Source organism: Pseudorasbora parva, chromosome 18 (genome assembly GCF_024679245.1).
Source record: "Pseudorasbora parva isolate DD20220531a chromosome 18, ASM2467924v1, whole genome shotgun sequence".
In the NCBI taxonomy this organism is placed as follows: Eukaryota; Metazoa; Chordata; class Actinopteri; order Cypriniformes; family Gobionidae; genus Pseudorasbora; species Pseudorasbora parva.
The window spans coordinates 13,792,103-13,808,196 of NC_090189.1; the positions used below are offsets into that span (position 1 = coordinate 13,792,103).

Here is a 16,094-nt window from a genome sequence, read left to right on the forward strand (position 1 = left end):
TTAAAAGTTAGATATTCAAAACTTAGTTAGTCTGCAAGTTTTATTAAAACTATTAAATAAAATCTTATTTAAAAAATATTTCATACTGTACAATGTTGTGATGCATAAATTATTTTGTAGAATGTGAAACAATTTCTTATTTATTGAGGCAAAATAGTATTATCAGACTAGCCTAGAAGTCTAGACGCTTGCGTGCTACTAGTAAACACAGAAGCCATGGCGAACGTTGCTCTGGTTGGTTGTAGCGTTATCCTATTGCGTGCAGAGGGAGTTTGAAAGACAACCGTTTATCCCGCCCCATTATTCAGGCCATAGTACCATAGAGGCTTAGGGTGGCCTGATTTTTGACTACCAAGAAAACCCTAGCAACCTAATAGCTATTAAAAACTACTAGTACCTAGTATCACCTGCACCTGCTTTAATTTGCACTTCTAAAATGCTTGAAATTAAGTTTTGTTTCAATTACGAATTTCAAATTGATCTCAAGTCAATTTAAAAGGGTTTACACAGGTTTATATAGGTTTGTTATTCTTGTCATTGCTAATAAATGTTCTAAACATTGAATAATTCCTCCTTTCTCAGATGGATAAAGTAATTTGCTCTGATTTTCTTCTTGTTAGATACCTGGGGATCTGTGTAAAGGAGAACAAGCTGTACCCAATACTCGAGGTGGGTGGCAACATTTAGGATTTAGTTTTCAAAATGTTGTGTATTCAGTACAAACTTTCTCAACGGACTGCCCGGCAAATCTCATGACACAAACAGTGACTCACCGTCATGCTCTTCTAATGTGTCAAGTATATCATTTTCTACAAAGCAAAATTTTCCTGATTTAACATGCTGTAAAAGTGAGTTGCGTTTTCACTGAATAAATCAGGTCAGGGTTGGGAGTGTTTTATAATCTCATGTGCTTCTCTCCTCCTCCTAGTATGTTAGTGGAGGCTGTCTGGAGGAGCTGCTGGCCAGGGATGATGTCAGCCTCTGCTGGAGGGAGAAGATCGAACTGGGATGTGATATCAGCCGAGGAATGACCTATCTCCACTACAAGAACATCTACCACAGAGACCTCAACTCTAAGGTGTGTTGGCAGTCTTTAGGGATCAAAGTTGACACATTATGAAACATCACCTTGCAGCGTTCAACCTTGATTTGAAGGCCTTTGCCAAGAACACGCCTTGCAATTATAGATAATGACAGACATTTCTAATGCCACTCCAGTGGAACATGCACTTATGTTTTTTTAGCTCTAATGTTCTATTATCTTGCCTGACCTGAGTTATGTTTTCGACAAAATGATTCAGTGAGACCATGTTTTCCAGTGTTTAACAGGCAGTTAGTACACTTTGCTTGTGTCCATTTCCTCCTTTTCCATATAGCATAGTTGGCTTTGGCACACTTTCTTATTGCTTTGGTACTTTTGATAGGTTTTTATTGCTTCTAGTTTCTTATATTAGTTATAAGATAACAATAATATTATCTCACATTATCTTACTCAAAGTCAAAGTAAAGATTGGCATAATTACACAGTAACCCCAACGTATAGATGCTTAAGTCACACTTACAGTGTGGCAAAAAAGTATTTAGTCAGCCACCAATTGTGCAAGTTCTCCCACTTAAAAAGATGAGAGAGGTCTGTAATTTTCATAATAGGTACACTTCAACAATGAGAGACAGAATGAGAAAAAATATCCAGAAAATCACATTATCTGATTTTTAAAAAAATAATTTGAAAATTATGGTGGAAAATAAGTATTTGTTCACCTACAAAAAAGATTTTTAGCTCTCACAGACCTGTAACTTCTGCTTTAAGATGCTCCTCTGTCCTCCACTCGTTACCTGTATTAATGGCACCTGTCCACAACCTCAAACAGTCAGACTCCAAACTCCACTATGGCCAAGACCAAAGAGCTGTCAAATGACACCAGAAACTAAATTGTAGACCTGCACCAGGCTGGGAAGACTGAATCTGCAATAGGTAAGCAGCGTAGTGTGAAGAAATTAACTGTGGGAGCAATTATTAGAAAATGGAAGACATACAAAATCACTGATAATCTCTCTCGATCTGGAGCTCCATGCAAGATTTTGCCTCGTGGGATCAAAATGATCACAAGAACGGTGAGCAAAAACCCCAGAACCACACGGGGGGACCTAGTAAATGACCTACAGAGAGCTGGGAACAAAGTAACAAAGGCTACTTCAGTAACACACTACGCTGCCAGGGACATAAATTCTGCAGTGACAGACGTGTCCCCCTGCTTAATTCAGTACATGTGAAGTTTGCTAGAGAGTATCTGGATGATCCAGAAGGGCATTGGGAGAATGTCATATGGTTAGATAAAACCAAAGTAGAACTTTATGGTTTGAAAACTCACTTGTCTTGTTTAGAGAAGAAAGAGGGCTAAGTTGCACCATACCTACTAAGAAGCATGGAGGTGGAAACATCATGCTTTGGAGCTGTTTTTCAAGTGACCGGGATGACTGATCTGTGTAAAGGAAATAATGAATGGGGCCATGTATCGTGAGATTTTGAGTAAAAACCTATCAGCAAGAGTATTGAAGATTAAACGTGGCTGGGTCTTTCAGCATGACAATGATCCCAAACACACCACCTGAGCAACGAAAGAGTGGCTTTATAAGAAGCATTTCAAGGTCCTGGAGTCCCCAGATCTCAACCCCAAAGAAAATCTTTGGAGGGTGTTGAAAATCTGTGTTGCCACGCGACAGCACCAAAATCTCACTGCTCTAGAGGAGATCTGAATGCAGGAATGGGCCAAACTACAAGCAACAGTATGTAAAAACCTTGTGGCGACTTACAGAAAACTTTTTGACCTCTGTCATTGCCAACAATGGGTATATAACAAAGTATTGAGACAAACTTTTGTTATTGACCAAATACTTATTTTACACCATAATTTGCAAATAAATTCTTTAAAAATCAGACGGTGATTTTCTGGATTTTTTTTCTCATTCTGTCTCATACTTGCACAATTGGTGGCTGACTAAATACTTTTTTGCCCCACTGTAAATCATAAGTCACACTTATATCTATTAAAATAAAATGATTTTAAATAAGCATTAAGAAAAACAAAAAAAAGTCACGCACACTATCGCTAGCTTTGATATTATGTTGTCTAAAATTTTCAATAAATTTAATGCACTTTGTGTTATTTTTTGAAAAATATCTATTTGGCTCCTGTTTACTTTTGGATTCTTTCAATTCACAGTTGAAACAAAACAAAAATGAAATGGTATTTTGTAACAAATTGTTTTCCAATGTGTGAAACTCTGTGAGATAGATAATATCTTGAGTAAAAGGTTTTGGTTAGGTGTAAAGTCATATCTGATTTACTACGGTTATGGTTTCCATTTGTCCCTTATGAACACAATAGCAGAGTGACGGAATGTAGATACCAAAGACGTGACCATTCTCACACCATGGTCCAAGGTATTTCAACATTCGTTATTGGGTAAAGAACATTGTGTCCTAAAGGAGACACGTGCTGTAAAAAACCAGGATCAGCCCAGCGTGGAAATTAGGGTGATGCTTCTTTCTGTTTTTCTTCTGAACATGTTTACAGAATACCATATACAGGTGTAGTGAAGGAAAAACACAACAGGAAACCCTTCATGCTCAAACTCCTAATGTGCCGTTCAAAAGTTTAGGGGTTTTAACATTTTAAACGTCTTATACTAACCAAAGCTGCATTTATTTGATAAATATCAATATTTAATATTAAATATTAAAAAGTTACAAACAAATATGGTGAAATGTTTTTATAATTTCAAAGAACCTTTTTTCTTTTTAATATATTTTAAAAATGTAATTTATTCCTGTGATGACAGCTGAATTTTTCAGCATCATTACTCCAGTCTTCAGTGTCACATGACCCTTCAGAACTCATTCTAATATGCTGAATCTTTATTATCACTTGTGATACATTTAATGTATTCTTGCCGAATAAAGTATTAATTTATTTTTTAAAAACCTTATTGACCCCATACATGAATGGTAGTGTGTATGACGGCGTCACTAATTTTGTTTGTGAATTAGACAAAAATACAAAAATGTGGCTTTTTGGTTAGGACTCCTGCACCTCTATAAATTTGTGAGCAGTGAAAAGCAGTCATGGTCTTGACAGATTTAATTGTGGCAGGCAGTTGCCAAGCTGCAGTGAGCAGTGAGCACAGGACTCTGTTTGAACAGAGATGCGGAGGTCAGACCTTTATTATGCTAATGCTGTACCAACCATTCCATAAACACCAGACCTGCGGCTTCCTTTCTTCTCACACTCTCTAAAATGACCTGCTGACTCGCATCAACTTTTATCCTCTCACCCTGCTCGCACACAATTTTACTAAAAACAGACAAAGCCTTAGCCTTGTCGTTTTAAACTGTTTAATATTAGATTTGAAATATAATTGATTTCACATACTTGAATGTGAGTGGTGCATTTTGGTTAAGAACATTGTGTCCTAAATGAGACGTGTGCATGAAAGAAGCAGTTCATGTTACAGTAACTTGCTGACACAATGTTTGGTGTTGCTAGGGTGTTGCTACTCTATGTGCTTATTAAAGGGTTCTGAATGGTTTTATCACATTGCTATGTGTTTGCTAAGGTGTTCAGGATGGTTGCTACTAAGCTACTAGGGTCCCACCTAACAAAAAATGTTCTAAGAACATTTTGCCAACGTTATCTAATCTGAATGTTCAAAACGTAAATTTTTTAAATGCTTTAAAAAGTTTTTTATGTGAAGATTAGAGAAAAAGTGAATGTTAAAGGCACAGTGTGTATTATTTATGAGGATCTATTGACAGAAATGCAATATGATATACATAACTATGTTTTCAGTGGTGTATAAAGACCTTTAAGGTCCCGTTCTTCGCGTGTTTTTGAAGCTTTGATTATGTTTACTGTGTGCAATATAACATGAGTTCATGTTTCGCGTGCAAAAACACAGTATTTTTCACACAATTTCCTTATCTGTACAGCGCTGTTTTCTCTGTCCTAAAAACGGCCTGATGATTTCCTTGTTCTATGAAGTCCCTCCTTCAGAAACACGTAACGAGTTCTGATTGGGCCAGCGCTTCCCGTGTTGTGATTGGACAGCAGTTTAGCGCACTTTGCCCGAAAAGGTCCCGCCTCTTACCATAACGGGGAGATGCAAGCGCTGAATGCTCGCTCTTCTCCACGTGGGAGAGCGACAAGACCACGCCCCCTATTTTGCGTGTTCTTGTAGGCGGAGGGTTAGTCAACAAACGGTTCTAGTGACGTCATTACATCCCTGCACTTTCTGCTGTAGTCCAAACCGGCCATTCGCTGTAGGCTTTGAAAGGGAACTTCTGTTAAATAAAATATCTCGCTTGGCATTGAACTTTGAGCTTTATAATTTTACCGGTATTATTTATGCTCTAACAGCAACATTACACACTAACTAAAGTTTAAAAGATGGAATCGTGAGGAACGGGACCTTTAAATAATGAACTGTTATGTTTTTATTACCTTAGAATAAGCCATTTCTATCTACTTAAACCACGGGTTCCCTTACAGTGAAGTCATCATTTTGCGCTGCCATGTTTCTACAGTAGCCCTAAACGAACAAACACTAGCTTCTCTCTGACGACGATATCTGTCCTGTGTTGTCCTGTGTTGGCCACCATAGCTTCTCTATGTGCTTCAAAAAGGAGGGGTGAGTGGTGGGCAGTTGCAATTCACAACCTCACCACTAGATGCTGCTAAATTTACACAGTGCACCTTTAAATTTGATAATTTTTTTTAAACAGTATATAGGAACATTATATTATCTGAGACAAAAACATTAGATTAACATCCAAATAAAATCCATGGAGGATGTATAAATAACTTTTTTGTGCTAACGTTTTGATAACGTTATTAAAGACCACGTAACTTTGAATGAACTTTTATTAACATTACTAAGGGAATGTTTGTTCATAACTTTGAGAGAACTTTGACAGAATGTTAGCCAAGGTTCTGAGAATCTTCCCTGTAGATGGGGCATAGCTTAGGGTTGTTTACTAGCCCAATGTAAGGTTGTTGTTGTTTTTTTGTCATCTGCCAAGCAAAAAAAAAACATAAATCTAATTAGTCAGAGAAGTAATAGCACACACATGATTTGTGATATTTAAATTTGTAGCGCAAAGATAACTACTATAGTTTACTATGGATTCAGAGTGTAATCACTGAAAAGTATATGTTATTATCTAACCCTATGCCTAAACCTATTACTATTCATGAACACAAACTCACACACACACACACACACACACACACACACACACACACACACACACACACACACACACACACACACACACACACACACACACACACACACACAACCTCTCCACACCAAGCAATCACCCACTACTGTGTTGTTTTCTTCCATTTTCTGTTATCTAAGTGCCTTAATTGAAGCAAAAATGCCATTATCAGTGTGGGGTTGAAGCATTACCGGCTTTCTTGCATAACTCGACAAGTTCAAGTTTCTTCCTGGAGGTGAAGTGTGGTTGTATCTGCCTTTTGTATGTGGGTGTATTTAAAATACAGGGGTACAGTCACTGCAGCACATGAAACCTCAGAGCATCATACAACACTCAACTACATTGCCTATTCTCATTGATGTCTTATTGATGTATAGCTGTACCTGATGCTCTAATGTGTGAAGTCAGAGAGAAGAGGTTGGTCTCTCGTGTGTGGAGATGATTTTTGTCTAATGAAAGCCTAGCTGGGTGCCTCTATCATGTTTTTGCTCTCACCGTGATCACTTTTGTTGTTTTACATGGTTTAATATTAGATTTGAAATATAATTGATTTCACATACTAGAATGTGAGTGGTGCATTTTGGTGAGTGGTGCATTACTCTGGTGAATAATCTGGTCAATACCAGAATATCATTATATTATTTATCAATTTGTGCATCTCACTTACTTATGTTACTGGCTCATTGACTGGAAAAAAATACACTTGTCAAAGAATGATGACTAGACAATTTGTTTTATTGAAATAACTGTTCAATTAAATTAGCTTGATTACACACATTCGCTGAATAACATGGACAAGAGAAGATTCAGTTAAACTGAAATTTTAGTGACCTAAAACTATTATTAGTATAATGTATAATTAAAGGTAGTGTAGGCATTTCCGAAGCGGCTGGCAAAAGCAAACTAGCTTTGAAAGCTCCCGCCCTTCCTTCAGAGCATCTCCAAAGCCACGCCTCCTCCAAAAGACATTGCAAAGCGTCACGAAATGAGAGACAGCATTAAAGGTGCACTATGTAGTATTTTTGCAGTGAAATGCAAAAAAAAAAGGCTAGTGTTATATATTTTGTTCAGTTAAGTTCTTACAATATCCCAAATGTTTTCAACTGTTTGTAAATTGTGAAAAAATTGCTATTTTAGCTGGGACGTCTGAGGGAGTCACTTGAGGGAGTCACATATCTGCGTTACCTTCTGTTTCCGGTTTTATTCTGCAGAAACGCTTTACTCTTAGCAGTGTGAAACAAGTGCCACAGTGAACGCACAGAGTAACGTCATAACATCATTTTAAACACAATTGTATCTAATATGATAAACAGAGCTGCGTTACCTCATACTCATGACCGGAAAAGCGTAAATAGTGCCCGCGACTGTGTCCCGTCATGATAAAAGTCACGTTGCTCGAGACGAGAGCCGCGTGTTGCGTAACAATCGGTCCAGCGGCCTTGCTCAGCTCCACAACACTCGGTCCTGCTCTGCTTCTTACTACAGTTACGTTAATAACCGCATCCATGAACATGATTTCTGCCTGAGTTTTATCCCGATTCTTTTCCACCGGCTGTAAGGTGAAAACCGCATGTCCCAAGATTCTGAACTCAAACTTGGCGTCATCAAACTACGCCTTTCTCTTGAATAGGTGCCCTCCAGCAGAAATTCCGTAATATTGAACGTAAACAACTTAAAGAGCTCTAGTTGTACCACCGGACTGCTGCAAATAGATTTTCGGCATTGATAGTTATAGCTGATAGCAGAAATGGCGCTGGCGATTGTGGCATAATAAAAGTATTTGCTTATGGTTTACAATTATTATATTTATCATCTCTTTAAAAAAATCCCCTAAAAAAACTTTGAAAACATCCTGTATTATAGAAAAAAGGGTAAATTGTAATTTATTTTTCTTCTTTGTATCCTAACACGTTCTTGTATTGTTTATTTTTGTATTGATTTATAATTATGCAACAAATAAAAAGTTACTTATGGAATATTGGTCATAATACTAATTATTGCATAATAATACATATTGTTAGTCCAATCAATTGTTCCAGCCATAACTGTAACTGAGGAAAAAAAGAACCATTAAGCTTAGAAGTCATGTGCTGGTGACAAACTGTCCATCTTCCTGTATAGGGTAATACTGCCATCTTGTGGTGTAATTCTGTAACTGTGCTTTGTGCTTCTGTTTTGAAAAATAACAGGTTTCTTTCATTTCCTTCTGAGTTCTTTCCTCATATCGCAGTGAAAGACATGAGATAAAGATCTCAAACTGTGACTCATGCTACATACTACATGTGGGATCTGTTGTTTTTGTTGATGCAGAACTGTCTGATCCGCGTGACCTCGCGTGGCAGGGAGGCCGTGGTCACTGACTTCGGGCTGGCCAGAGAGGTGGGGGAGCTGCCCGCAAATGACCCAGACAGGAAGCTGTCTCTGGTGGGGTCGGCCTTCTGGATGGCCCCTGAAATGCTTAGAGGAGAGCCGTACGATCGCAAGGTACTGGGAACCAAATTTAAATGACAACTTAAAAGTGTCGGATAGGACATTTACGGTTGAATAGTCTTTTTCATGAAAAGTAAAATAGCATTGGTTTACTGACAGATTTCACATTAAACCTTAATTAAAAATTAACCTTCTGATTTGATGCCAAACTTAATCAGGTCAGGGCTGAGGAACAGATTTGGAAAGTCATTTATAATGCAGTAAACTATAAGCTGTTTCTCACTGTCATGGATAAAGAAGGTGCTGATGTGATTAGAGACTGAACTTATCCTCTGCTGACTGGCCGTTTTTCCCTGTTCAATCATAGGTTGATGTCTTTTCTTTCGGGATCATGTTGTGTGAGATCTTAGCAAGAATCCCTGCCGACCCAGAGGTGCTTCCCAGGACGAAGGTAAACACTCAAAGCCATCAACCTTCTATCACATATATTATGAAAGAAATGCTGAAAAAAAATGTGTTCACTTTTCTTGTTTAAAATGGCCATCAATGATGAAGTAAAAAAAAGTGAAAAGTAATGTTTTGGTGGAAGTGAATAACACTGATCATCTCTTCATCACGGCACCTGTTAGTTAGTGGGTGGGATATATTGGGCAGCAAGTGAACATTTTGTCCTCAAAGTTGATGTGTTGGAAGCAGGAAAAAAGAGCAAGCGTAAGGATTTGAGCGCGTTTGACAAGGGCCATATTGTGATGACTAGACGACTGAGTCAGAGCATCTCTAAAACTGTAGCTCTTGTGGGGTGTTCCTGGGCTGGAGTGGTCAGTATCTAATAAAAGGTAATACTATTAAACCATTTAATTAAATGAAACATTACTGGAACAAACATTCACTGCTCCTAGCTTAATGTTTTATTATTAATAATGTTTGCATTAAACATTATTAAAGGTGCTTTTTTTAAATGTTCAAATATGTAAAATAACTTGCCCCAATATTGAATGTTAAATGAATGAAATGGACACTAAATAGAATAAATTATTATTATAAAACATTGTACCCTAATCTACACTATTTTAATGTTGCTGTGGGACAATGTGGGGACACCTATCTAATGCAATACATTATTGTTAATATCAGTACAATAGTGGAACAATAAAACAAAATAGATCGTTTAGAACTTTAATATTTATTGCACAGACCCCAACTGGCCATCAAATAAATCTAAAAATAAAGTATGCTCCTTAAGAAAAGTATACCAAAAATAGAAAACTATAATAATAAAAAATATATTAGCCTAATTTACATAGACTCTTTGTAGTGCACATTAAAATTCTAAAACTGTCACACAACTGGTAAACATGCTGTAGCCTGCTTGAAGTATTTTCTTACTCACAAGAGTAAATAGTTTAACAAGAAATGCTCTCAAGTCTTGTTTGTATGGCGGGCTTACCCACTTTCTCGAGAGAAAAACCTAGCTTTGGTGTCTTTAATGTCGTGGCTCTGTCTAATCCTTTGGTGGTGGAGCTCACGTTATAAATTGCGTTTACCGACGAGGAGAGACTCTTCTGGGCATAAGTTGCACGTTACATAAACATTCTTACCTTTCACCTCAACGAGGGAAAAGTAGCGGTTATACTTCCAGTTTGCAAAAGCTGCCTTTCAAGTCTTTGGACATGCCATCGCTCTGACTCCTGGTAACTGGTCACATGCGCGCGTTACTTGTGTCACACACACACACACACACACACACACACACGCAGTCACACACACACAGCTGCAGGTCCGCTGACAGAGCGCGCGCCTGTTCGGATGAAAACCGCTTCAGTGAGCGTAATTATAGCAACCCCGCATTTTATTCTCAGTAACAGTAACGACGTTGTAACGGGGGGAAACAGTAATTCGTTTGATTACTCGTTACTGAAAATATCAACGCCGTTAGTAACGCCGTTTATCTATAGCCTAACGCCTTTATTCCCATCACTGCTTGCGAGTCATGTGTTGGGTAACAATCGCTCCAGCGGCCTTGCTCAGCTCCACAACACTCTGTCCTGCTCTGCTTCATACTACAGTAACGTTAATAATAGGGCTGTGCAATATATCGAAATTACGGAAATATTGCAAATGTACATATCGCAATATGCATATCGCAACGGCACGCAATATCTGAAGGATTTTAATAGGCTACTTCAACATTGTTTAAAGTGTACGTTTTAGGGTTGTAGCGATGCTTTCTTTTCCCAGAAAGAAGGTGAAACACTAATTGTTTCATTCTCAGTTCTTAAATAACTGTTTTTATTTAATTTAAATAGATTTTACACACTAATAGCGTGTCGCATATCGAATATCGCATTATTTAACAATATATTGCATATTGCATTTTTCTTCAATATCGCACAGCCCTAGTTAATAATCACATTCATCAACATGAGTCCTATTCTGATTCTTTTCCACTGGCTGTGAGGTGAAGACCATAGACAGTAAAAGAAATGGACGGAGCGATCCCATTGCCTTCTACGGCGTTAAGTGATGTCAGTATAGGAGCACTCACTTCCTGATGGCTGAGCGAACTGCGCAGGCTCAGACTGAGCTTGACGACGTAGAGGTGACGTGAGCCTCCTGTCTGACAGCTGTAGGTCTTCTAGTAGTTGTGGAAAGGGAAATCTGAATCACGTTGTTTAAATATTTTCTCCCGTTGCTTTTGGCTCACTATGGGCTTCTCCCCATTCTTCCCCCTTGACTTTATCAGACTTTATGTCTCCACGTCCCCCCGACTGTCTCATAGACAGTAAAAGATTGCATGTGAGCGTCTCCTCAGGTCTATACGGTAATTTCTCAACTGTGCGACAGAGTCGCGTTGGTTATGACGCAATAGTTAGCCTATTTTTACAAAAACAGCTTCTACGGGGTGATAGTGTAAGATACAAGGTAACGGAGCCTTTTATACATTGTCGTGTTTCTTTAGAAATAAACAATGGACAAATGGAGTCTTTAAACGTCTCAGATGTAAAGTTATTCACTGTCAAAGTGACTCAAATGAATGGGAGTCAATGGGATGCTAACAGCAGGTGATGGCTTGGTTAGCAATGGCAGCCCCTAGGGGTGGAACGCTTTCCGAGCACTAGATTACCCCCTTGGTGAAGACCGCACCGCATGTCCCAAGATTCTGAACTCAAACTTGGCATCATCAAACTACGCCTTTTGTTTTGAATAGGCGCCCTCTAGTGGACGGGAAAAAATGGCATAGTGCAGCTTGACAGTACTTAAAGGGGTACTTCAGCGCTGGGAAGATCAATCTGTATTTAAACTGGGTCATCAATGCAGTAAAAATGTGAAATTATTTTTGAATTTGGTGCTTTCTAGACTGAGAAAAGATAGAAAATGTATTTTTGTCCCATGGGGATGAAAGACTACAATTCCCAAAATGCTTCGCTGCCCTGTGAGGCCATTCCCAAAGCCACCAACTTGGTTACTGTGACGGAGTTAGAGAAGACACTACAATTAAAAACTGAACGTGTCTTTTCAATATAATGAGTGAGTCACCGCGCGAGTATCACAGCACTGAGCACTGACTGCAGGAGTGATGAGAGCTGAGGTAATCCCGACTACACTCGCGGCATACATTCACAACACGAGTTCAGTCTGGCGCGTTTCAGTTCATGCCTTTGCAAGCTTAACTTTCATAGAAATTAATTTAAGAAGTTAAAAGACTTACATTGCTCACCATAGCTCTGTTTAAATGAGTGCCTGTAGCTGTGAGCTGAGCTGTGAGTGTGATCTCCATCGCCCATGCGGGGGTGTAAAACATGCAGAAATGGCTCCCTCTGCTGGCTGTAGTCTTTAGCCTTTGGCCAAACATTCCTCCTATGATGCAAATATCGTCAATTTGCATCATAGGAGGAATTTTTCCAGAAATAAAATGCATAAATCTCTCGTCTCAGGGGGATATGAGGGGGGGGGGAGCACAATCATTTGAATATACTCCAGGGTTTCTACTGATACAAAGCCATATGCTAATCGCTGAAGTAACCCTTTAACATTTAATAAAATGTGTTGTAGTAGATATTTGGATATATGGAAATGCATTCATATCCTTCTTTTAATCTTTCAATGTTTCTTCTGGGCAAAAACAAATTAATATAGGCAATTCTAACAATTCTAATTATAACATACAAATCATTTTTAACTATAAATATTTTAAAATTACGTTCATTCATCAAGACATGGATTATATTTTGGATGCCTAAAAAATCAATAGAAAATGCTTTTGTAAGATTCACAGGTTCAGGTTATCAGATCACAAACATATGTCTTTTAAAAAGCTTATTTCTTTTTAAGAGTTGACCATAAATGTATTTTTAATACTTGCATGAGCTCGGGATAGTTTCACACAACCCTTAATAGAGGCATGAATTAATATGGTTCTCTTCTCTGCACTGGGGATGAAAGGAAGGTCAGACAGAGTATTTGCCCTCTGGTGTACAGCAGTGTGGTCATTTACGCTTCACTAATGCTGATGGACAACCGATGATGTCTGGAGGGGAGAGAACAGATAGATCTGATCTTGGTCAAGGGAACCATCGCATGGACATTTAGATTCTTTAGTATGGATTTATTCATTGCGTTCTTCATTCACATCAAGGATAATGATGTTCTGGTCAATCTACTTTTTCCACTGTAGTTGTAATATACATGAGGCTAAAGACACATGGTTATGGTGTATATACACTATACCAGTCAAAAGTTTGGAATGATTGAATTGTTCTGTTTTTGAAAAGTATTTTATGTTTACCAGGCATGCAGCCTTGGTGAGCATAAGAGACTTCTTTCAAAAACATTAAAAAAAAAAAAGATTTATTTAAAAAATTGACCGGTAGTGTATCAGGTAACAGAATTGCACTGAAATTAACTTTAACAATTGCGTAATGTTTATAATGACCAATTTATAATTACACTGTAAAAAAAAATTGTTGATTTTTGTTGGTTTAACTTAAAAAAGTAAGTAACCTGGTTGCCTTTAAATGTTGTGTTTATTGAACTTAAAAATTTGAGTTGATACAATGAAGGAAATTTGTTGAATAAATAGTAACTCTCAAAATATTTTGGTATCTGAACCACATAAAAAATGTGATAAATCATGAAAATAGCACTATTTGGCATGTTTCACTGCGTCATCAGAAATAAAACACACAATTACCCAATATGCTTACAAAATCTTTTAACAATATTTTAATAAAGGTTGTCGAATCTCCAAAAATTTTCATTGTATTAACTCAAAATTTTAATTTCAATGAACTCAAAATTTTAAGGCAACCAGGTAACTTTTTTTCTAAATAATTTTTTACAGTGTACTGTTCTCTGGTGAAACAAAAGTTGTTAGTAAAGTTATCCTTGATCTTAATTCATGACATACACAGAAGTTAGATGGAATTGTCTGTTAATTTTCTGATAAAAAATATAGTTTAAGTTTGTCCTGAAATATTTTAGCAATATATAGTTTGTTTGTGGGAAAAGTTTGCCCTATAACTTTCTGGTAAGATAGACATGTTCCATACTAAAAGATGTGGTGTTGTCAGAGGAATCTATGTTATTTCAAAGGAGCGAGTGAAAATGACATTGACATCATGTGATCTGTTCACAGGACTATGGGCTAGATGTGGAATCGTTCAGAGAGCTGGTGCACGGCTGCCCAGAGCAGGTTCTGGAGCTGTCGGCCCGCTGTTGCCAGGTACGGAGTAGTGTGTTTAATATGGCGTGACTGTGAATAGCAATAACACCTGCCAAGTGAGAGATTTCACCTTCATCATTCACAATGTGGCAGCCCAAATCAGCTGGTTAACCATTTTAAAGATGTGTGTGTATATATAGATTAAATGTAACACCAAAGCCTATCCTGGTTCTTTCTTTCTCTCTCTCAGATGGATGCGTTCCGAAGACCTTCCTTCTCTGAGCTGCTGGATGATCTGGAGGACATCGCAGAGACCCTAGAGCCATCAGACAACAACCTAACAACAGGGTGATCTTCACAAATCCCTCCTAACAAACCCATGGACTGAAGGATTTAAGGGGCTGTAGCTGTAATGCAAAAGAGCTTGCAGCAGTGGACCGTGACCGTAACTGCCACTCTGTTCTCCCTAGAGTAGAACATGCAGGGGAATGTCTGGTAATTGAGGACAAAACCACTCAACTGAATGTTCACTCAATAACCAGTTCCGGACGCCCTGTCTGCAACATGACACTGAACGATTGCAAGAGTCCATGTGAGAGGCTGAATTTTCTGACCTTTTCTGTTTTAATATGATTCATTAAGGACCAACTTGTCAACTTTTTATTTTTGAAAAGACCAAATTCACTATAGACCAATTCGTTAATTCAAGGTGGTTTCAGGAAAATACAATATAAGCTTACTTTATTATAGCTTCAAAAGCAGGAAGTTTGTTTAAAATAAGTATATAGCAAAGGTTTCATAAACCTGGAAGAAACCAAACTAGAGAAATTAAGGTGTGCTACTGTAGATTTAATTTCACCTCTTGCCTTTATTGTTAAAAAATATAGCATATCCCATCAGTACATTCACACTATCAAGTAATTGCACAGTTGCTCATTTGACATGCACTGTTGATGCCACCCGTTTTTGCCTTGTTGCACTTTCCACGTCACTCATTTCCCAAGTGTTAACATCTGTAAGATTGATGGAGCTCTATAATGTCTAATTAAACCTCTCCAAAAATGTGCTTGTAGAACATGCACAAGATCCATTGTTTACACAAATACAAAGTGTATTTCTGAATAAAAAAAAATTAATTTAGTCCTAAGAGCTGAACAATCATACTAAAAATAACAGTACAGAGCTTTGTGTTAATGTACTTGTACAGAAAGGGCTGTGGATCACTATTTTCTCAGGTCACAAAGGGGTTTTAAATATGTGAATATTCTCATTAGTTGAGTCTTGTACTTTGTCCTTGTTAGATATGTTTGTATACTAGTGTTTCTAAAATGGAATCTATTTTGTTTACTGAATCTAATTGAGCAGTTTGTATTATTCCTGACTATATTTGTGTACATGGTGTTTGGTAAAATTCAAATTATGGGTTTTTATATTTCTTGTTTATTAGTTACACCAATAAAAGCATATTGATTAGTTTGTAAGTCTTTTGACATTTATGAAATCAAGATCCTTCAAAAATCAATGTCCTTTTTAAACTCCTTTAGACTACATAAAGAGATCTACTTAAATCAAATAACAAGTATGCATTTGAACATGTTAAACTAGTGTGATTTGTGTGGTGCTGTGAATGGAGCATTGCTTATTTTTGTCATTTGTATTCAGGTACAGTTCAGAGGTCCCGTTTGGTTTCTCCAATACAGGCGTTTGCATTACTGCCCTGTA

At 37.6% G+C, this 16,094-nt stretch overlaps 1 protein-coding gene across 2 annotated transcripts in view; it reads left to right on the top strand.

Annotated features, from left to right (window-relative positions):
- Positions 1-15,853, top strand: part of zgc:113162 (uncharacterized protein LOC553743 homolog) — a 30,785-nt gene extending 14,932 nt beyond the window's left edge. For both annotated transcript variants that reach the window (XM_067424228.1, XM_067424227.1), the window contains exons 5-10: positions 621-669; positions 929-1,078; positions 8,591-8,764; positions 9,078-9,161; positions 14,346-14,432; positions 14,623-15,853. In XM_067424228.1, the coding sequence (XP_067280329.1) occupies positions 621-669; positions 929-1,078; positions 8,591-8,764; positions 9,078-9,161; positions 14,346-14,432; positions 14,623-14,724 (646 nt within the window). In that variant the 3' untranslated portion in view covers positions 14,725-15,853. The remainder of the gene's footprint in view (positions 1-620; positions 670-928; positions 1,079-8,590; positions 8,765-9,077; positions 9,162-14,345; positions 14,433-14,622) is intronic.
- The last annotated feature ends 241 nt before the right edge of the window (positions 15,854-16,094 follow it).